The sequence below is a fragment of the Mastacembelus armatus genome, chromosome 19, assembly GCF_900324485.2.
Source record: "Mastacembelus armatus chromosome 19, fMasArm1.2, whole genome shotgun sequence".
NCBI lineage: Eukaryota > Metazoa > Chordata > Actinopteri > Synbranchiformes > Mastacembelidae > Mastacembelus > Mastacembelus armatus.
This window is the reverse complement of record NC_046651.1, coordinates 11604309-11627885: the sequence shown is the minus strand read 5'-3', so window position 1 is coordinate 11627885 and position 23577 is coordinate 11604309. Positions and strand designations below refer to the sequence as shown.

The window sequence follows — 23577 nt, the reverse complement described above, 5'->3', positions numbered from 1 at the left end:
CTGATCACAACTGTGCTTTTTTTTTTTAAAGTATTATGCTTTTGCCATGGGATTATTATATCTGCACAGTAGGATGTGTGTATACATCATAATAAGCATGGATATGTGTTTGTATTTTTATGGGTTCATGTCAAGCCAAAACAGTGCCAAGTACTGTCTAAAATCTCTCACATATGGAGGGGAGATCGTACACTCGTGCCACACAAACACACTCACTCTTACGTGCATGCTGCAGTGTGGTTTCTGACTTTGCCAAAGTGTTTTTATGAGTCCTTTGTGGTCCTAGAAATACGGGCTGAGTTAAGTCCAGCCAGAGCTGTTTTAATAATGAGCCTATTGAAAATGGGGGAGTTCCCAGCACTTCCCTTGTCAAAACACCATCTGAGCTGCCTCTGTAAGGGGTCACCAGAGAAACTCCAAAAACTCTAGGCAGCAGTGAATAAGTAGGGCTGTAGCAGAATTGTTATCAGAATAATGATGTCAAAAAAGTACAAACACATAAATGCATATACACATTATCTCATTATAAAATAAATGCTTATAATGTGAAAGCTTGCAAAGAAGCATATTGCTTCTGTTTTCTGTAGATTTCAGTTTTGCAGTTTTGTTAGATTGGATGCAACACAGACACAACAAAGGCAGATATTTTAGATGGTAACATGCAAGAAATGTATGTTTGAGTGAATTCTTACATATATATTGTGATGCCACAGCTTCAGTTTATTTATGGACAGGATAGGTTCACTGCCATGTTACGCATATGCACACACATAGGCATAAAAATTCCTCACATTGTTGCCGACTGTGTCTACTCCCATCTGTCTTTTATACACACATCCACACTTTATGGTACACAGGCCTCCTATATGTGGCATGTAAGCCTGAATCTGCAGTCATCATGTTAAGGAGTTTTCTGGAGGTATCCTGTGGCCTTGTGTGTTTATTGCTACAACTAATGAAGCGAGCCAAAGAACACAGGATTATATGAAGGAGGGATTGGAACAGGGCAGCAGCAGCAGCAGCAGAAGAGAGAGCAGCAGGGAGGGGTAACACACTAGGCAAGTAAGAGGGAGAAGAGAATTTAAACAGTGGAAAAAGAAGAAAATCTACCATGGAAGAAAAGTTAGAAAGGAGCTTGGGGGAGAATCAGTCTTGAATTATTTGTGAGAGAATAGGGAGAGTGAAAGTTCAGACCAAGACTAAGCCATGAACTTATGTTTAACACATAAACAGAAAATTAACATGATGGAAAATATTATAAATGGGAGGGAGGAAAAAGTCTATTGCATTTTCTCACAGACGTTTTGCATTATCCAGAGAAAATCATCATGCTTCTTTTCTGCAGCAGCCACATAAATGTCTCAAATGTCAAAATGTCACAAATATATTCAATTGGAGAATACAAAACCGTCTGTAAGGGAACGCATCATGCTTCAGGATTTTGCACTACTTTAGCAGTATTGGTAACTCAGTAAGATTTTATTAAGTAATACATATCCAGAACTGGGTTAAGCAGTTAAAATGAGGAATAACTAGTAACTTTCTTTCTTTGCCCTGACTAGTGTGTCTACAATCTATATTTTCTGCTGCTAAGTGTGAGGGAGGTTTAACACACAATAGGGAAGTGTTTTATTACTTTGTGGAGGTTTAATGGTGAATTGCGCACATTTTACACTCCTGGCGTAAGGATCAGACAGTCTCTGTAATCAGAAGCATTTCATTGTTTGCCTTTGTGGAGTCTACCAATTAAAGCACTACTGAGTCCTTTCATTTACCTCAAAAGTGGTGCCATGCTAAGTGGTAAGTGACCATGCACACCCTTGTAGACACACTACATACTTGAGCGGTTTTGGCTGAGTGGCAGTGGGAGCTGAGAGATGGATTGGAAAATATATTGTCTTCCCATTAGGATGGATGCAAATAGTCATCAGGGATAGGAATACATACTTTCCTCTAGGGTTTTCCTATGCTTTCCTGTTACTGTCAGTGTGTTTCGTTGTTAATAGATCTATGTCCAGAATGTTTCTAGTTCAAATCCTGAAATATCTGAACTGGCAACATGAATCAAATGTTCCATACTGTCACAGATTAAACTCATCACTTTGTAGATAATTAGTAATGCTATGATATAATTGTCTTTAAATATTTGAACCTTTCAAGCAGTCAGTGCTGTGAATATAAGCTGAATTAAATTAAACATGTTTGATGTTGTAGTTGAGAATAAAACATGTTCATCTGGAACCGACCTAGAATCTGAGTCCATAATTTATTATCATGTTTTTACAGCAGGTAATCATTAGTCTGAGGTTGCTGTAAGTGATGCATTCAACAGAATTTTAAGGGTCTTTGTTTAGATTTTTCTTACCAAAATGTTCCTTTGGAGTCATTGTTGATTTCTCTCTTTACATTTTTATGAAACAGGTTTTTTTTTTAAATTTTTTTTTATCAAAGAACCAGATAAGTTGTCTACATTGTGTACTGATGATCCCATCAGGAGGTTTTCAAGCCTGTTCAGGCTTTGGAAGGGCTTCAGCCAGTCATGTGAAATACCCTTTACAGTTCTTCTACAGTATTGATCGCACAGTCTTTGTAGTTTGCCTAATCTGGAAATAAGTGATAAGTGACAGTGATTTCTTGTTCGTCTATTGCTGTGTTTTGTTTTGTTTTGTTTTTACAGTGTGTGGAGCTCAATTTAAAGCACTATTCAACAGAAGTGAGTAGTGTGTCAGGTTTAGTTCACAACAGTCCTGAATGTATAGTATTTCCTGTCTATAGAGACACACTCTTTCTCAGACCCATCCAAACTTACAGAAACATGGTTGCATACTCAGTAGCCCATATCGTTACTTTCCTCTTGTTAATAACACCCACCCACACACACACACAGTGTCTCTATTACAGTACACTTATTAGATTGGTTTTCATTTAAAATTAGGAACACTTCAACACTGTCTGCTAAAGTAAGCAAATTTTCTTCCTTTTTTCGTAGCTGTAGAAACATGTGATTTAACCCCAAACTAAGACTGTGATGACAGCTCTATATATGAATTGAGAATGACTAAAAACACGACTTCATTTTATTTTCTGAGACAAATTTGATAACCGTCTCTATAGCTGTGGCTCATGTCAATAAGACTTTATTAGCCCGCTGTGTCTATCTTTGAGTTATTTCTGGTCAGCAAATATTAGCCAGGCTCTTCCAAGCAGTAATATTAAAATACAGCTTGTCAAATGTGGAAAATTCTTGTTTGCTCTGTTGGATGCTGTGTTCCTTCTTGCCATTTGCTAGTTAAATGTTCATGTTTGTAAAATTTGCTAATTTGTTTGAAGATTGGTTATTTGTTAACCCCAGTAATAACTCTTGCAAACACATCCACATCTTGGTTACACATTACTGCTTGTTTGAAAGGGGACCTATTTGGTTTTAAGACACCCAAGACAATTCCTGACATTGTCATGAGATGAGGTTCAGTTGATTGACTTTCCAGGTAATTGCTTCAGTAAATCAACTTGTGGATTTATTTGTTAAGGTCATCAGTCATAACATGTACTGTATATTTGAATTGGACGAGATAGGTATAAAAAAACTCTCACTTTAAATGCACTCCTTTTTCATCTGTGTTGCGCTGTTGTATAGATCATAGAATTATTGGCCTCCAATGTGGGATGAAAATATATGTGAATGATCAAACAGTGTTGAATGATAGTAATAAATAGGTTGAAGTGAATAAATTATAATCACAGATACAGATTGAGCTGTTGGAAATAATGACTTCTTTTTCTGCTTGGAAGTCAGTGTAAACCTGGGCACAAATATTTTTTTAGGTTTGCTCACTAGGTGTTTGATTGAGAGGCTTCTAACCTGACATTGCTGTGTGTACACGCACTGTGGAGAAACTGAATAACAAAGCAATAAGAAAATGTGTATAGTACGTACATTTTTGCTAGGTGAACTGGAGTTAAGCAACACAGTGGCAGGTTGCCTGCTATTGTTTTCATCTGTAATCAGCAATGCATGTGAACAAGTGATTTTTTTTTTGAATGTTTATCCTAGTGTTAAGATTATGACTAATCAACTTTAAATTGTGTCATTGTAGGTGTGACGTATGTACTAGAGGAAAGTTGAAGATGCCTGATGTTTTATTTGGTGATTAACATACTACACAGTATAGTGATTATATCAAACATACAGTTTTTCATCTTAAGTGGCTCCAGCCAGATTAGGTTCAAGATTTAAGCAGTGCAAGACGGGCTGGGGTTACTTACATGAGTGACTATTCTGCTGATTATTTTCTTGATCAATACATTTTCAAAATATAATCTAAGATGCCTGATAAATTACCCCAGAGCTCAAGGTGTTTTCTTAGATGTCAGTCCAAAATCAGCTTGCTGTCAGGTACAATAAAAAAAGAATAAAATCTTCATGTACTGCAACCAGAAAAAGTTTCTGTTGAATGCATGATTATCATAATTGTTCCTAATTACTGTCAGTAAATTGTGACAGCTTTAATATCAAGCCCCATATTACAAGACAGGCTGGAGGTGATAGCTGTGCATCTACTCCAGTTACACCCAACTGTGAACACGTAAACACACACACATGCTAACCCTGCATGTATGTCACACTCATTTAACCTTGTGCCCGTCACTTATGCTGCCTCTCCCTGTGTTGTGCCACTACAAAGGAATGCGCCAAACGGCCTGCTTTCTCACTCAGCTGGGTGTTACAGCTTAGCCAGAGATTAGTGTGTGTGTGTGTGTGTGTGTTGAGACACATACACACACACCGTTTAGTCAGATGCCTGCCTACACAGAAAAATGGTAGCACAGTGAATATCTAGCATGCTTTTGTAAGGAGTACTGTTTTTCCCAACGATAGTATCATGAACAATGCGACCTCTTTGCTCTTGGCAAGACTCCATTCTGAGCTTCATGGCTTTTCTTGATCTACTGCACAGAAGTGCATGTGGCTGATGAACCTATTTTTGTTAAAACACATTCAGGTGTTTGCTTTTGTGGGGTGACAGAAGAGTGCCAAAACTGCATATGGGTGTGTTTTCGCTCTATGGTTCTAAAATGTGTGCGTGTGCGTGTGCGTGTGCGTGTGCGTGTGTGTGTGTGTGTGTGTGTGTGTGTGTGTGTGTGTGTGTGTGTGTGTGTGTGTGTGTGTGTGTGTGTGTGTGAGCTCAGGCCTCTCGCATCTCTGTGACAGTGTGGGAAAGTTGTACTGTTCAAGAAACTGGGAAAGTCTCTCTATAGTGACTCTACAGGGCAGAGGTGGATAAACTGTGGGTTGGGACCCGAAACAAAGACACACACACTGGAGAATTTTGACCCCTGGGGTGAATGAATTAAACATACACACAAGTTCCTGATTAATATTACATTGCTTAAATCTTTGTGTGATAGCCTAGGAATTGCATTTTTATGTTGTATTATCCAAATACACAATATGGACATTTCCTTTCCATAATATGTGAATAATGTAACTTGTTTTGTTCTTTTGACCTCTCCCAGTTTCATCACTGTCCTGTGACATGACATATCTGATCACAGCATTATCAGTATAAGTACATGCCTGCTACATGTGTCATACTGTTTCTGCACTCCTTCTGTAATGTAATCATATTTTAGCACTGAAGATGACCTGTTAAAACCACTAACAACTAATGGTTTCATTTTGAAAAGAGCAATTGGACTAGCAATATGGCAAAAATCCGATTAAATGAGAGTGAATGAGGCTGGGTTGCTGCTATTATTGTTGCACTCAAAGAATAACACAATTGACATAAAAATAGAGCACCCTGCTGCCCCTTCTTAATGCTTTCACTCATAATTTGAGAGGTCAATCAGAAGAGATTTAGCCAAAAATAAACACTGAAGCTTGCAAGATGTTGTACTATATTAGTTTGTATTTCATTTCTCTAGTTTTGTATTACAGCTTAAAATGAATTTTAAAAGGCAATGTCATAGCTATGAGAAAGGTGAGCTGAATTTGAATGGTTATAAGCAGTGATATAAGAAAAGCCATCCTTTGGTGCCATCTAGTGTGGAAGAAATATGATATGATGCAGCAGAATCTTTTGGTATTCAAACTTCTATTACTCTTAATGCTTTAGCCATTTATGTTTATTGAGAAATCAGGAATTCTTCCCACGCAAACTTCCTGTTGCTCTTTGCCAGACTGTGTGTGTGTGTGTGTGTGTGTGTGTGTGTGTGTCTGAGATGTTTCATCATTATGTCTTTGTGATCTTTTTCTTACCTCTGCAGACTGCTAAAACATTAGATCACTGGGCAAAAAAACCATAGATTCTAACAGTCTAACCCATTTTATGAATGGGTTATTAAATTAATTAAACTATGAGACATAATTTTCATTATCAGTGAGCTGATTTCTTTCTATATGTCAAAATAATCATAAATCTCTTTTTATCTGATCAGCTCAAAACCCAAAGATAATTAGTGTAGTAAGAGATAAAGCAGCAGATTTTCACTATTTAGTAGCTTTAGTAGCATTTGCTTAGAAATGACTAGATATAGAAATAATCAATTATAAAATAGTTGCTATTAATTTTCTGTCAAGCAGATAAATTGACTAATCATTCCAGCTCTGTAATTCATAATCCTTTATCAGCCTTTGATTTGGGAAAGAAAAAACAATCAGCTTCTTATTTTTAGGGAGAAGTCTAGATGAATTCATGAGTCATCTGCCAGCAAATAAAAATGTTTAGTTTGGTTTGATTTGAGGGGTTATTAGTTAGTTATCAGGTGCTTATAAGCATATCCCCTAGAGGGCAGCACACTTTCTGAAATAAACAGGACATCTGCTGCTTTGATAGCTGCTTTGATAGCTAGACATTTTAAAAGAATTATTGTTGCAAATGTCTTGCCATATAAATAATGCTTTGTAATAAGCTCCTGAAGGGTGTTAACAAAAAGAAAGAGATGGTGCAGGATGGTGTCTGGATTCAGTCGTTGAATTTGGCACAGTCACAGGACAACAGCACATCATACTGTATCACTGTCCTAATCCGTATTGATTTGCAGACTTTGTGCCTTCTAAAGGCAATTAATGTAATAAGTGTAGTATTACACATGTATCTGAGCTTTCATTACCGGCTCAGGAGGCCAGGCTCATTAGCTGAGTATTGATCAAAGAAATGCAAAGCGGGGACTGAAGGCAGGCCAGCTGTTTGCTTTATTGTGCAGCCACTTTGATGTCAACTGGGCATGAAACAGATGTATTTTGCCACTTGATTAGACACATTCAATAGGACATACTGTATTCACTTATTTCTGTAACTACTGGGATTATGTGTTTGTCTATGTGTGAGGATACTCTGCAGTTACTGATTAGAGAGGACACAACCCTTTGGTTTCAGCACAAATTCAAGTATATGTATTATCTGGAGATCGACTATATTACACTTAAATATCTTAAATATCAAGCATTTTTTCACTTGCCTGAATTTAAACACAGAGTTCGTAGTTTAGTGTCTACTTCACTACAGCATAAAACATGAGGTGGAAAGTGAAAAGACACAATGTCAATTTACCTAACAAATACCTTTGTTAGGTAAATTGTCAGTATTTTGTTTATAGGTTTGCTTACACTGTCACAGAAAAGCAGCAACCTGTTTAATTAGAGGTTGGCATAGAAACACTCAGCAGAGCAAAGCTGATAACAATGATCAACAGGCTGTATCTCAGTCTCTGTTGGTTTAATGGCCCCGACAGTATCACCTGTCCTATGAAATGCTGGAACTTGGATATTGTTTAGTCAATATGACACCTTACTGGTGATTTGGCTTCAGTTAGACAATATGGATTTCACCGAAGAGGGTACAATAGGACGGGTCATTTGACACTCCATCGATGCCATATTTAGTGTTTAGTGTACGGTATGTAGGTGTGCAGGTGTTCTCGGGATGAAACTGCAAGTTCATTTGCAGTCATGATTTTAAACACTGATTTTTTTTTTAAGACATCTACGCTGGGACTTAAGTTAGGTATTAAAATTAAATTGTTTGGGAAGCCAAATATCAAACTGTCATCATCAGTGTTCTGTAATTGTCTTTTGTCTTGCTGAACAATGTTGAGATATTTTGTAATCTTTTTGTATTCATAAACGTAATAGACCAGTGCCTCTTGATATAAACATCACTTGTCTTTAAGCAAAATGACTTAAATGACTTATCATACTTGGAACTGATCATCTCTGGTATATATTTGAATCACTTTTCCTGGCTTTGAAAAAAGTGCTTTAATGCTGGATTTTGAGGTTCTTTATAAAAGCTCCTACTCAAAACACAGAGGCTTTATTTGAATTTTGTCAGATCTTGTTTACGTATACTGCAGAAAAGGATCCTAGATTGAAACATTGTGATTGAAACCCTGTATACCAGTGTCTCCTCAGCCGTCGTATGTTTAAAATGTCTTCACTGATAAAATCTCCCTTGTTGTAGGGTTGTGATGGGCCAGTTGCCTCATAACCTAATATGGGGGCACCCTCTGCATTAGGCAGAGATCTCTGAGCCTCTGTCTTATCCCCAACTCTTGTCTCTCTCACTTCTTTTATTTCCATCTCTCTCCTCCTTTGCTGGCTTTACTGATGTAGAGGTCTCGCTCACTCCTATCCTCCAGCTCTCTCTCTCCCCCTTATGCTCCCTTCGCTCAAGTCTCCTTTCTCACTTCTGTAAGTGTGCACAGACTGTAGGGGTTGAAGCGTGGTGGGTTTTCTTCCTTAATCGTCTATATATCTACAGTAAGTATTTACCTCTGTTTACTACAGTACTTGTTCTTGCTGTTCTTATAGAAAAGCTTCCACTTTCAAATAAGTTCTCATCCACTGGGTTTGTGTTGCTGTCAGGAACTACAGCTTAGGATTTGCACTTCGGTGTGATCAGCATTACACTGAAATGTTTTTTTTTTCTTGCTGATTAAGATGGATGACTTGTACAAAGTTAAACATGGAGCAAATGCAACGTTGTGAACCTTCGTAAAGTGTGACAAATATGAAAACTATGAAGAAAAAAAGATTTCCAAGAGGGCGCACAAATCAAAATTCTTCAATCAAATCAAAAAGCAGTTGGTTAATTGTGGCTTTGCCTTTTGAGTATAGCAGCAGTAATGTGTAATTTAGCAACACAGAAAAAGGTTGGACATGTTTTTGTGCATTCACTAATCGAAGTGTTAATGCAAAAATGGCCTTCAAATCTTTTAGACTGTATTTCTGTTTTTGAATGTAGTACCAAGAGCATTTTTATGTCTAGAACTTTGAAAAACATTCATCAAGCTTATCTTTCCTGTTCATTCAGAGCTGTGTGCTGTTATGTAGTTGAGCGTAGCAGGCTTCATTGTAGAATGACATCATGAGAACTATAAGTGGGGGAGTGTAGTGGTGTTGAGGGGTCCCATTGGGTGCTGTGGGTAATGAGTTTCAGGATGTTTTGGCTCTCACAATGACTCCGGTATATGGTCATGTCTTTTTCCTTATTTCCATCAGTCCAATGAGTTATGATAATATACTACTCAGCAGAGACAGTAATCCTCCAAAGCAGTACAAGTTTTAATGCTTGCACTTCAGTTAAAATGTATGAGTTTGATTATAATTTTTTTCTCTAATGAAGATGTAGAATGTATCTTTTGTGCACATATAACTTCAGCTTTCTCGAGTGACTGCGGTACACTTAGCAGTAGGTCCCATCATAACCATTAGAAAAACTCATTAAAGGCAGATGTTTCCTTTGACATCACTGTATTATCTGTGTATAGGATGACCAAGAATCCTCTTTTGTGGTCTTTTTGTAGTATAATAACACTAATAGTATCTCATTTCCTCCAGAGTTTTACAAAGTATATAGTGACATCTTGACCTGAGATCTCACTAGTGTGACCAAGCACAACTAGTCATTCCCTTTCTCCTCTCTATTCACTCTCTGCAAATTAGATTTAGCCTCTTCCTGTAAATGTGTGCTTTCTGTTGCATGTTCTGTGCTCTTTTTTTTCTCTTGCTTGCTCTAATAGTGGTTGATCAGACACACACATGCACACAAACACACTTACACTCATGTATATCCACACAAAGTACACGTAATTCCCTAAGCTTGTTAAAGGTGTGAGGCAGTGCTCAGGAGGTGGGCCCAGCTCTTGGATCTTTGGTGAAACGGCTCCTTGTGAAATTCAACAGGGGATTATGATTCAAGTCACCCTTGGCCTTGCTCTCCATTTCCTCTTTTGTGCTCCCCCTGTGTTTTTCTCTCTTCATCTCCCTTTTCTCTCTTCTGCTGGACTGTCATTTTTCATATCCTCTGTCCTCCTGTCTCCCATCCTTCATTTTTGCTGCCTCTTCCTCCTCTTTTCTCCAATCTTCTCCTGCTTTCTGTTAAACCACTATTCCTGTTTTGACAAACCTTCTTCAAACCTTGTTGTTCTTAAATCTTTTTTTCCTTCCCCTCTCTTATTTTTTCCAACCATTCATCCTCATTAATTGTCCTCCTCCTCCTCATTGTCTTCCTTACCATCTCCACCAATTTTGGCAGAGAGATTATATTTTGATTTTCCTAGTGATCTAGAAATTTGCTGGTTAAAATCAATAGTTCAGACAGATGACCATGTTGTTGATACAACTGGACATTTACTGATTTTTAGCACCAGTTAGAAATTTGCTCTATTTAATCTGATCTTTAATCTTTAATCTGATTACATCACTATGTCTCGGGGTGGTATTACTGAATAATGCACTGTCAAATTAAGGCTTTTTGTGTTAAATGTGTATTAAATATGTATTTGCACCCTTTTAGACCTCTAAAATTTCTGAATATTATATGTTTGTTCTTTTAAATATGGTTTCTGGTTTGGGTTTATTTAGGCCACTTGTTTTATTTGACAGCCAAAGAAAACATCATTGTTTCAGCTGTTGGGAATCCCAGGGAAAAGTCTTTTTTAAAAACTTATGGGTTCACTTGCTTACACAACACCCACGTTACAGTTACAGTGCATTATTACATGAATCTTTCTCCAGAATGTTAAAATCATAATCCACCCACTGAGCCACAGAGGACCTGACCTAAGATATGAGTGACACAAAATGGTTTACTGTGCAAAACAGCAAATTCCACTGCTGTGTGTGTGTGTGATAACTGAAGGGATTATATATTTCAGTCTTTCCCTTATGTCCTTTTCTCTTCAGTTGAGGTTTTTCTTTCGCATAGTTTCTCGTTTTTTTTTTTTTTACTTCATTCAGTCATTTCTTACATTTCCATTAGAGCAGATGTCAGCCAGTCCAGTATTCGCTGTGTGTATGTTGATATGTTCTAAATGCCTATTGTCTGTAGCGCCATCTCTTATAATGTGGTTGCCACTCAGGAAGGCGACGTTTCATAACCGTGGGCCAAGACAAAGCACTAAAAATGACTCATAAACCTGCAAGAGAAATTATCCTGTTTTATTATTTTAACTAACTTAAATGATATAAGAATTGCTCTACAGTCTAAGCAGCACTGACTCTTCTAGTACATGGACCACCTACACACACACACACAAATTAAATAGATTCAGATAAAACTTTTACATGTTCAGAAGCACATGAATACATACATGAAAATATATATGTGTATAGTGTACATTTATTCGTCCAATCTGTATCTGAGTACACATACAGTAACTAAACACAGTTTTTTAGCCTGTGAGCTCGTACATACAGAAATGAGCTCAGTGCTCACTCAGCCAGCAGTGAGACAGTCCAGGCTCAGGCTGCAGGAAAGCAAACATTACCTTGTGGAGACAGAATCAGCAGAAAAGGTCAGAGCAGAACAAGACAGTGCAGACAGGTTGTCTATATGTTGGTGATTCAAACCAGGATTAGGAATTATTGCGATAAGAAGAGTGATGTGTAATAAACACAACAATGCACACACATATGCTACAGTAAGACAGTGGTGATAGTAGAGTAGCGAACACATTTGAACCACCTTTGGATGTCTGTTTGGCATGTTTTAGGTGTGCTTGGTTTATGTCTTTTAAATTGGGTTTACTAGAGTGTCTGGGTGCTGAGATACCAGAGCTGCTGAACATACCTGGCTCATTACCGAGTTTTCAAATACATTAGGTGTAGATGATTTAAACATGCTTGTCGTGGTGGGTGGGCAGGGTCCACATTTTCTTCATTTCCCTCAGACAGCTTTGTAGGCTCTATTTTTGCTGCATTAAAGCAAACACTCAGTCCATGTGCTTTGAAGGATTTTAGGAATATGGGACTTTTTTTAGACCTCTATCTATTGATTTACAGTATTTTCAGAGAGAGATTTAGTTAAATTTTACTGAGTTTAGGTAGACAAGAACCCTTGAAATGAAAGATTAGATGATTATGTTTCTTGTCACTCATGTGATGTGATTTTAAAAAAAGGTAAAAGAGGTGATATTTTGGTGATTAGCTGTTGGACAGTTATAGAGGAATTTATCAAATTGGTTTTATTTTGAAAGCGCTTACGTCACCTCCAATTGACTTTGTGCTACAAAATGCATTAATTTTAATGAATTTTATTTGTGGTTGCTAATCTTATTAAAAATGTGCATTGTCTATTAGTGAGGCATTTTTCTGGGGTGAGAAGGTGAATTGGAAATTATGTCACATCCTGCAAGTTTTTCATACTGTTCTGAACTCCTGTTTACATGCTTTACAGCATCAGACTTTGTGATTTTAGTGTTATGAAATTAGATAGTTTGCTGTCATTCTCACACCCGAATCTCCTTTCAAACTTTACCCAAGTATCATTAATAAACTTGCAGATGTCTCTAAACTGTAAGTCAACCAGTTCAGTGAATGAAGGGTTAAGACTGATATCTCTCCCATTGACCTTAGCTCTGAGCCTAGACCAGAATAACAGTTCTTTTAACATTAACTCCCCACTGACCTCAGCTAACTTTGACCCCCCCCCCATCATACTTCTAAAAGTAGAGTTTAGTCGAAACGCTGTATTTCTATTCCTTGAATGCCAGCTTCGTGGGAGAGTAAGTGGGGGGCGGCAGGGTACTCTTGCAGGGATTTGTCTAATCCCATGTGACCACTTGTGTGCATTTAATTGCATGATATCATTACCAGATTAAACTTTATAGCCTTGATGGTGTTTATGTGTGCATGCATGGCAATAGGGCGCCACAGTCAAACGCATCCTTAGAGCAGCTGGGCTCTATTGGATCATGGGACCTCATGGGGCCTGAGTACTAAAGAATATTCAGAGTAATTAAAGAGCTATGTGTGTGTGATTGAGTCTGTATGGGGAGATGGTGTCAGTCTGGTAGTATGTGTGTGGCGGTTTGGAGACATCAAAGTAAGGAGGTCGAGTTGTGGGTGGTTGGATATCATGAACACAGCTTTATCCTCTCCGGTGTCCCGCATGCTTATACATATTGCACGTGAATGAGACTGAACATTCCTGCATTCACCTGTGTATATCTATATGTGTCTTGTGCATTCCATCTCAAAATTCAGTAGATTTTTGTGGTGCCACATAGTAGGACTTGCTAATGCTTTCCCAGAATGGCTGTTGCCAGGCAGAGTAATTACCCAGTAGGGTGCTAATGGGACTTTAATGGCAAACTCATTTATAACTGTAGGTTACGTTGTCTGATTGTGATCATGATTGTGATTGTGATCATGAAAGCCATAGTTTCTATGTGTATTGGTGTGGGTCCACTTTGTAATTTGAGGTTTAATTTCCTTTATAATTATTTAATTTTCCTTTGTGATAAATGAACTGGTGAAGTTCTTACATGATCTGCCCTCTAAGTGTTACCAGTTTGATTCTTGTTCCTAAGAAAGAACTAAACTAACGAAACTCTTCTTAAGTTGTTTTGCAATTTGAAATTCAAGGTGAAACAGGAAACCACCAGTCAAAGAGAGATATACTTACAAACAGGAAGACTATCTCAGGAGTTGCTGTTTGGACTCTTGTTACCATCAGACTAGCTTATAGAGGAACGTGAGCTGTCAATAACTAACCTTTGTGTCAAAACTAGGGATATCTCTTTAGGTGAATGATCTAATAAGGCAAGAGCTGAACACTCAGTCTGAGACAGTAGAAAATGTTACCATCACACACACAGCACTGTAAAAAAAAAAAAAAAAACATAAAAAATCCCCAATACCTCAACAATTTGTAAGTCTCCAGCGGTGGGGAAATAGGATTGGTTTGTGTGAGAGCTGAAATTAAAACAGTTGTGTTTATGCAACACATTAGTTAAATTTATGCCAAATGTTCTAGATCATGTACCAGGCTGTATACAATTATAATTGTTAAGGTGATTAGTAACATATTTTCCTAAATTCTTCCTACTCAGTATAGAATTTTGAAGGATGGGCAATACTTCTGGATGTTATTGTAACTGTAAGTTGAAACCAAGGGTCTTGAGTCACAGCAGCTACTTTTAGCAGTTGTAATTTACCTTCACTGAGCTTAAGCCATTAGTGTTTCCGGAATATACACAGTATAACATGAGATAAAAGGTTGTATTACTGGAAACTGTCTTATGCGGCCATATTCTGCTAACTGGCTAAATAGTGAGATCAGTAGTACTGTAAGTGACTAGGACAAATATGATGTACACAGACTATTGGTATTGGATGACCTATGCTTATGTAATTGAGCTGAAATGCAGTTATTGCCCCATGCCTGATGTGACTGTGGCTACATAAAACAAATGAGTCCTTTCTAACCTGCTGCCTGCTTACAGTACGTTATAGCAATTCTTTATTGTAATCCTGTGATTGAAAAAAGTGTTTGTGATATACATCTGTTGAATTATTTACCTTTAATGGATGTTGAAATCAGTTAATAGCTTGCTCATCTCTCCACTTACTCATCCACTCACTTGCGTGTTACCTTGTGCCTTTAATGGTAATGCTCTACCCGATGAGTAAATTTCGATTCTGTCCTTGTTATTTATGGATTCACTTGTCTTGGGACAAGCATGAAACCTGAGAATCTGAAGATCAAAAACGATATTCTCACCACAAAAAAGGCTGCACAGATCCCCCCCCCCCCCCCCCATCATTTTTGTGTACATATATGCACATACAACTGTATGTACTACATGTGTGTGTTTGTTTTTAAAAGAAAGCTAATCTAATCTGTGTGTTTGCTTTGAATTTGATGGTGTGTGTGTGTGTGTGTGTGTGTGCGCGTGTGTGTGTGTGTGTGTGTGTGTGTGTGAAGACAGCTGCTCTGCGTCTATCTAAAGCAGCACCACATTCCCTGCAGCCCCCCCCCCCTTCCCAAAAACACACTCTCTTGCTTCATCAGTGACCTCTTTCAGACTGTAGGTCTGGTGGTGCAGGAGAACTAATATTGTTTAACATAGAGTCTGGGGAGAGTATAACCTCTTAAAAAGTTGAGAACAACAGGTTATAACAGCAGGATAAAACTTAAGTATTTAAAGAGCAGTTGTAAACAGCAATAAAAATCACACCGGAAACAGTTGGTACTTGTCAGTCATTATCACGATTTGAAAATATTTTAAAATGTCTAAACAGGACAAAATGTCAGCAGTCATTAACATTAGTGGAATAGGCATCTCTATTGGCTCTGATTTATGCAGTAGTCATCTCAGGTTGCCTTAATGGTGTATTCAGTATCTGCCAAAATTTAAGTTTAAGAGGTTATTAAAGTAGGAACAGGAACTTTACAAGCCAAGACAATCAAACAAGATGGGAATAATATCCTGTCAGCTGGTGAAAATGAGATGACATTGTGTAAATGGTCATTCTATTCATCTATTCATTGACTTGGTTTTAAACTTTTCTGAGGACTTATACTGGGAGTAATGGTTTAGAAACACATCAGCAGTCCATATTAGCTGTTGTTTACTGTTGTCCATAGCTACTTAGTCCACTGGTATTTCTGTGGCTCTGATACTCAGTACTCAAATATTCAAGCCGCTGGGAATACCATAAAATGTCTTTACCCATGAAGCCTGAGTTTTGTTTATTCATTATTCACTGCAAAACATAAAATAATTAACTGAAAGCCTTCCCATATAAATGTAAACAATAAAGGCATGAGGGCTATATTATGACCCAGGCTAAGTTTCAGTTCTGTATTGAATGTGGAAAAACACACTAATAATGTAGTAGACTTTATGTCTCTGTAGTGGACTCTCTAGATGCTGATAGAGAAAATGAGGTATTTTACCAGAAATGTGAGTCAGTGAATGTTTTGGATAAGGAAAGAATAAGAGAAGTGATTAGTCCAGATGTTTTTTTTGTTTTTTGTTTTTTGTTTTTTTTTTTTGTTTCACATGATTGGCTTGTTATTGAGAAAGATTGTATGTGCGCTTGCACAGTATGTATATGTTTGTGTTTGGCGTCTCACCCTTTCTTTTTCGTACCACATCACTCAGGCTCTCTCACTTTATAAACATGCAGACTAGTATGATTCGTTCCCCTCGGGATGGCCCAGATCAGACAACAGTAAGGCCTACACCCCATGCAGGAAACCCATCCCACTAAGAGAACTAGTTGTCCGTCAACTATGTGTGTTTGTGTTCGCATTTTGTGCCAAATCACTGCCAGCCTGCACTTAGAACAAACAGAGCATTTTCTCAAATGTGAACACAGATTCACATGTACTTAATATGAGAATTTACACCATAAGCCTGGGGTTGAAAGCCCTCATCTGCCTCCTCTCTGGCAGTATTAGGAAGCAGTGCAGACTGGCACTGTTACTGATGATTACACCCAAGCTGTATTTTCTCATTAAACTTTATTGTGTTCATCCCCGACTGTGTCACCAGTATTGATTTTGTCTGATTTTGTAATATCCATTCCCGCTGAAGGCATTACCGCCCTCTTGCATTGCCACAAAATGTTGCCTTAATGGCTTTTCTCTGAAATTTGTGCTTGTGCAGGTTCACTCAAGGACACAAAACAAGCCAATCGTTGTGGATAAGTGTTTCCTTTTAAGTCAAATGGATTTTGTTCCAAGAAGAGTGTGAACTGAAAGAGGAGGGTTTTCTTCAAAGCCAAAATGTTAACTCAGTTAAAACGCTTCAGTGATGTCTCTTCTTTCTTTGTTTACCTTTGTCTGATGCCTCTTTCTTCCATCTCTTTATTATTCTCCATCTTGATAATACTCTCCTTCTCAGTATATTTACGTATCAGTCTCACTTCGATGATTTCTATCTAGATCTCTTTCCCACCTTATTTCTTATATGTAATGTGGCTCAGTGGTATTGCTCTCTATTAATTCCTTCTTTTCACGCTATGATTTCTGTTATGCCAAGAGGAAATTGCTTCTGAGAATGATCACAGTGGAGGAACTAATGACAGTTCAAATGCTATATACAGTCTGAAAGGTGCTGGGGGAAGTTACTTTTGCCAGAAACTTTGTATGTCACTCTTACAGTTATTTATATGTTTTGTTTGTCGAAAAATAAGATACTGCTGACAAAAATTGCTGGTGGTTTTCAGGTTATTCATTCTCATTTGACTGCTTGTGAACACCGTTGCTCCATATAAAAGCAGTATTTAAGTGGAAATCTTACAAATTTATCAATTAATATCTTAACAGGTTACCAACTATGTGCAGAACCAAGAGGAGCTCAACCTGATTCATCCTGCCAAAAAGCTCCTCCTGTCTAGCCCTGGGTGTGTGTGTCTCAGGGAGTCTGGCTGGCCGTTGTGGACTGTCAGTACTCACCTGGAAAGACCTGATCTTAACCCTCGCCCTTACCCCTGGTGTTGTCATCCTTCTAATCCATCCAGGTTTGTACTCACTAAGGCTTATTTTTGTCTGATATTCTACAGGAAAGTTATTCCAGTCAATTTAAATCATCAGATGGGGTTAGGTCGCATGTGACAGGACTGGACTGTTGGTCCTTAAGATTGGTAGTAAGACAATTTGTATGAGTTTGGCAGATGATGTGAATTTGTCAAGCAGTTAAACATTTAAAAAATTAAAATATATGATTAACAGTCTTAAAAGTGGAAAAAATAATGACTTATAGCCACTGCAAGTTTATTTCGTTTAACCTAAAACAGGCAGCTTATAGAAACAGTTGAGTGATCAGATGACAGTGTGATGCATATTTTGCAACAACCACAAATGGCAGAAGACGATCTCTGTAGTGAGCAAGCATAAAATTGGCTGGCCAGTTTAAATGATCACCAAAGGCAGAAGAATACATGCAAACATTCAGATTAAAATCACAGATACGCTTTACTATGTTTTTGCTTTTTCATGTCCAGGTTTTATCGTGCTTGTGGTCAGAGGACATCAGTGTGTTCCCTGCTGACTGGAGCCTTACTAGAGGCCATAGCTGCCCTTGGTGCCCGTTCTGCCCTGCCCTACGCTTTGCCCCACCTTCCCAACAGTCACGCCGTGCTGAAAGGTGAGTGTTACACTGTAACATTAGGCATGTGTGTCAATGTTTTTTTTATCTGTTTGAATGGTAATTGTGAATTAACTCTGAATTAAACTGGTATGACATCAACACTTACATGCTACATATATTCATGTGGTAATAAGCAGAGGAGCATAGAATTGGGTGGCCAGTGAAGCAGAGGGGCAGAGGGTCCGTATCTGTCTGATTCTTAGAACAAAGGATTCTCACTATTCCCCTGTGGTCTGCTGCTCCACTCTTTTCTTTTCCTCTCTGCTCTTTTCCCACATTGTTCCTTATCCATAGCGGGTTTTGGGTCGGTAGAAGCACGTCTGTTGTTGATCCCAGTGGTTGCCCTTTCCTTCTTTCCGTTATCTTTATTTCATCTGCTGATTTTTTTTTTTTTTTTTTTTAAACTCTGCTCAAACCACTCTCTCTCACTCTCTCTGTCTCTCTCCATCATTCCATAATTAAGACACATATACCCACAATGCTCAAGCAAAACACACAGGAAGACGAGAAAGCCTCCTGACACAGGGTCCATTCAGCACTTCTGCACACACACCAGGTGTCTTAACGTCCCTGTCTTAACATCAGAAGCAACAACTGAAAAGAGGTTATATGCACGTTAAACATGATGTTTGAATTTATTTTAGGCTTTTCCCCCTTTCTCACACTTTCCCTGTCTCTCCACATGACCTAATTGTCCAGCCTGTTAGGTTGTTGGTCACTCGTACCCACCTTCTCTCCAACAATGTTATGTATGACTTATGTAGGTGGACCAATCCTCATATTAACTTTCACTGGCAGTGGGCCAGTGGACAGGCTGTCTCCAGCAAGATTAGAGAGAAGCATATATGCACACTCACAAAAACATAAATTTTATAAGTTTCTCTGTGACTTGCTTTGTTATGGAGCATGTTGATAACAAAACCTCAGTTTTGGTCAGGCAGATTTCAGTGGCAAAAACATTCATACACACACACACACACACACACACACACACACACACACACACACACACACACACACACACAGTGCATATCTTCAACATGACACTGTGTTCTGTTCTAACTGGTGTTGCAGGAAACAGAATAGAGCCAGACACGTGCACACATAGCAGTTTAGAAGACTTGGCAGGACTAGGATTTCATAGACGCACACGTACTGTATAAGAAACACTCTGATACTGAACATTGCATAAGAGCATTGCATATGAGCATTAGACTGATAGCCACATTGTTCTCACACACACACACACACACACACACACACACACACACACACACACACACACAGAAACCACCTGCCATTTGAATGATCTGACATTTAGTGTACCAGAAATCAGTATGAGTAGTTTTGATTCATTTACGTAACTAAAAGGAAGGATTGCATTGCTGGGTGTTGAAGAATTGACTTAATACAAATGTGCTGACACTGACTCCATATGGCTTTGCAAGTTGGTTCGAAGGTTTTCACGAGACATTGCTTGTAAGGTTAAAGTGACTATCAGATGTCATAAAAAGGCATTGCTTTATCCTGCTACATGAGGAAGATTTGACTGAAATTTCAACTTTGGAGAGTCTTAAGGTAGTTATTGCCTTCTTACCATTTATGGTATTGTTCCTCTCTTGAGTGTTTCTGTGTAACAACCTGCTCTTAATCATTCAAGCATTTGCAAAAATGCTCATTCTGAATCTTAGCTGTGTAATTCAATTACAAACCCTCACTCTTGAAAAAATAGGCTTCTTTTATTAAATATACAACCTTTATTTGAATCCAGGTTGTTGAGGACAAAAAAGTGTCATACATTTTTGTTAAAGTCAACATTTCAACATTTTGGACATCACTCTTATATTACCATCTAGTGTATTTTGTGTTTGAGCTGTGAGCCACTGGTTACAGAATCATAGTGTAATTATTCTAATTCTTCATGTTTTGTAGTCATTCTCAGCTACTGAATGAAGATGAATACATGTGATATTGAAACTTTCCATACAGCCCCAAAACAGTTCAATGTTTCAGAGTCTGTCCAAATTCACAAAAAACTGACAGGGTTTAAAATAGACATGAGGCTTACGAAACATGGAACCTGATTCTACTGATTCTACTATCCACCAGCTACTTTAATTGTAAGTTGCATTGGGCCAGAATCAGCCTTACATTGTTGTAGATTATTTATTCTATAATGAAACTCTTTTTTGTATCCCAGATTGCATGTTGCTGATAAAACAGGTTCAAATGGATTTGTATGTGTAATATTCTTGGTTTTAAATGTTAAATGTGGTGATGCCAGCAGTCATTTGGAAGAGCAACATTTGAAATAAAACAACTTACCAAAATCAATCAGGGGCTGTCACTTTTAAGAATTACAAGGTTCATTCATTCTTGGTTCATTCTTAGTCTTTTATTGTGAGGGGTGAAATGGGGAATGTTTTTCTAGACCTTCTCTACATGACACTGCTGCTATAATGATCTCAAAGCTTTTTGCAGGTCACTTTAGTTGCATGGGAATGATTTGTCTTTCTGTGGCATAGCAATCACTCTGTTTTAGTGGCAGGTCAGGAAAAGCATTTTGATGGTCAGACATGATATCTGTCTTACAGGTTGAGGTGTATGGGTCAGTAAGACAGGCTTTGTGAGGGTAAACTACAGACTATTTATTTAGAGACTAAAACTGTTGACGGAAAAAATGTTAAGACAAAGGTAGGGTCAAGGTGGTGTTTTTGCTGCAGTGGAGGAGAAATACCATAGAGACCATAAATCATTGCTAAATATGTCTGTACTTAGAGACAGTTGTTTTTCTTCTTTGTAAAGGCAGATGCCTGCCCGGTCCATGGCAGCTCAGATGCAGTTGATGTGTAAGTCTTTCACAACACAATGCACATAAAAATCTACATTTTGATTGGACTTGGGCTGGCCAGTTAATAGGATCGGGTGTTGGTGTTTGCATCTGCTTATGTTTTGTTAATGTTAATGTGTGTGCACAGGTAAACATACAGTGTAGAAGTCAATACTATTGACCATTGTTTTAGTTTGAGGAACCATACTTTAATTTCCAAAAATCGTGGTTTACCTTGCCTGAAAAATAGGTGTAAATCAGAGCAAAAACTATTAGTTGGTTAATGGATTATTTGATAGGCAGAAGAATATTTGGCAAGTATTTTAAGAAATCACCATTTAAACAGTTTTTCAATCAAATGTAACAAAGAAAAGCTTTACATTGTTAAGTTCTAATTTCTTAGGTTGGAAGATTTTGACATTTCAAACTATATGAAGTTTAAGTGTTTTTCTTGAGCCTATTTCCTTCATAGCACAATTCACTGTATTGCCGAAAAGGAAGTAGACCACTCTTCTTGCCTTCTAGCTCAGTATTGGTGTTTCTTCTTTTTCTTTCTTCCTCTTACTTGTCATTGCACATTGTGTTGCCTGCCAGCATTCAGGACCCACTGACAGCAGATGTGATGGGGAATCATACTGAAGGGAAGTCACAAGGACTTTAAGAACACATATTGTTTATATGGCAACATTTGCTAAAAATAATCATCTAAATCTTCTTAGATTACAGGGCAATATTTTCCATTTCATGAACATTTCAGTATATGCTGTAAAAATAGACCATGTTTTTACATTAGCTCTGGTAAAATCAAAGATACTACTTTGACCAATATAACTATCACAGTTTATTTTTAACAGCTTTGGAGGCAATATTACACTCCATATAACAGGCAGACTGCTCATAAAGTCGGGTTTGTTTTGTGACACCTTTTCCGAACAGAATGATACAGTAGGTAGCACTTCAATGAAAAATTTTAATTGAAACCATTAAAGATTTTTCTTTTAACATGCTAAAATGTCTGTTCTGTGGGTAAGTGTTAAAAAAGACAAGATGTTTTATTCAACATAGACATGTACATTATACAGTGTAAGACAAAACAACATTTGTCAGGGGACTCAACAATTAATCAACTTATCTAGCTAAGAATGCATTAACCTACTTCTCACAAAATGGGAAATGTGATATATCACATCATATACCCTCACTTTTTTGCGTTGTTGTTTCATATCACTTGTTTCTATAGTCAGTCCATATGAGTGTATGAATTACATGACAATGTGTGTGTGTGTGTGCTCAGGATGGTCTGACTGGTCTATCTCTAGCACAAGGCTGTGAACTGTGTATGGTGTCATTGAAAGGTGGGCGGAGGACATACAGTAGGGAGAGGGAGAGGGAGAGGGAGAGGGAGAGAGAGAGAGAGAGAGAGAGAGAGAGAGAGAGAGGAGTAGTGAATGTGTAGTGAATGTGTAGTGGAGAGACAGAAAGGGAAGGCTACTGATGAGAGAAGCCGGGGTGAGCAAAAGAGCAAAACAACAAAGCCCGAGTTGGACAGAGTTCAAGTTAGAAATGGAGTAAGGGGACAGAGATATAGAGCAGGAAACCAGGGGGAGAGATAGAGAGAGAGAGAGACTGAAAGAGAACAGCTACAGGGGAGACGGGGAGACAAGACTGGCAGCTCAAATGTGGAGAAGTGAACCTTGGCCACCCCGGCACTGAACTATCAGTGTGGGAGGCAGAGTGGTCAGTTGTATCTAGCAACCATGAAGCACTCTCACAGAATGGACTTCAAGCTGATCAGTGAGTAGAAGAAATGTGAGTTGCAGTGTGGCTGCAGGTCTTCTCACACATATGACTGATTGTACCTTTAAACAGGTTTTTAGTAATTTAGTAAATAATCTCTCTGCATGTACAGTATGAGTGTACATGTGTGTTGTGTTGTGTGTACTTAAATTTAGTGTCTTTATGTATATGTTATTCAGGAACTACTGTTAGTGTGGTTAGCACTTAGTGCACATAAGAAATCAATTAATTAAAAAGGAATACTTGAACATTAGCAAGTGTAGAATTAGGAAATATTAGATATTTAGTGAGTTGATTTTGTCCAGTTTTAGATTATATAATGTCTCATGTTGGTAGATGGTTATTTTTTAATTGCTAAGATAGCATTATTATTATTATTTTAAAATAGTTCTGTGGAATATACATTTGATAAATGCTACTTTCACTGTTTCTATTGTGGATTTAGTAGAAAATGCAGGCTCATAGTTTGAGTTTTTGTGCATCTTAACTCTCTTGGACTAAATGACTTGTCTTCTTGATGTTTGAGTTGTACCTTCAAATGCAGCTTGTATTTGAAGGCA

The 23577-nt window shown here is 37.9% G+C and overlaps 1 protein-coding gene across 7 annotated transcripts in view; it reads left to right on the top strand.

The window, feature by feature from the left end:
- The window catches only part of plce1 (phospholipase C, epsilon 1), an 80769-nt gene that overhangs the window by 13049 nt on the left and 44143 nt on the right, over positions 1–23577 (top strand). For all 7 annotated transcript variants that reach the window (XM_026315470.1, XM_026315473.1, XM_026315474.1 and 4 more), the window contains 2 exons: positions 17568–17761; positions 18245–18387. In XM_026315470.1, the coding sequence (XP_026171255.1) occupies positions 17568–17761; positions 18245–18387 (337 nt within the window). The remainder of the gene's footprint in view (positions 1–17567; positions 17762–18244; positions 18388–23577) is intronic.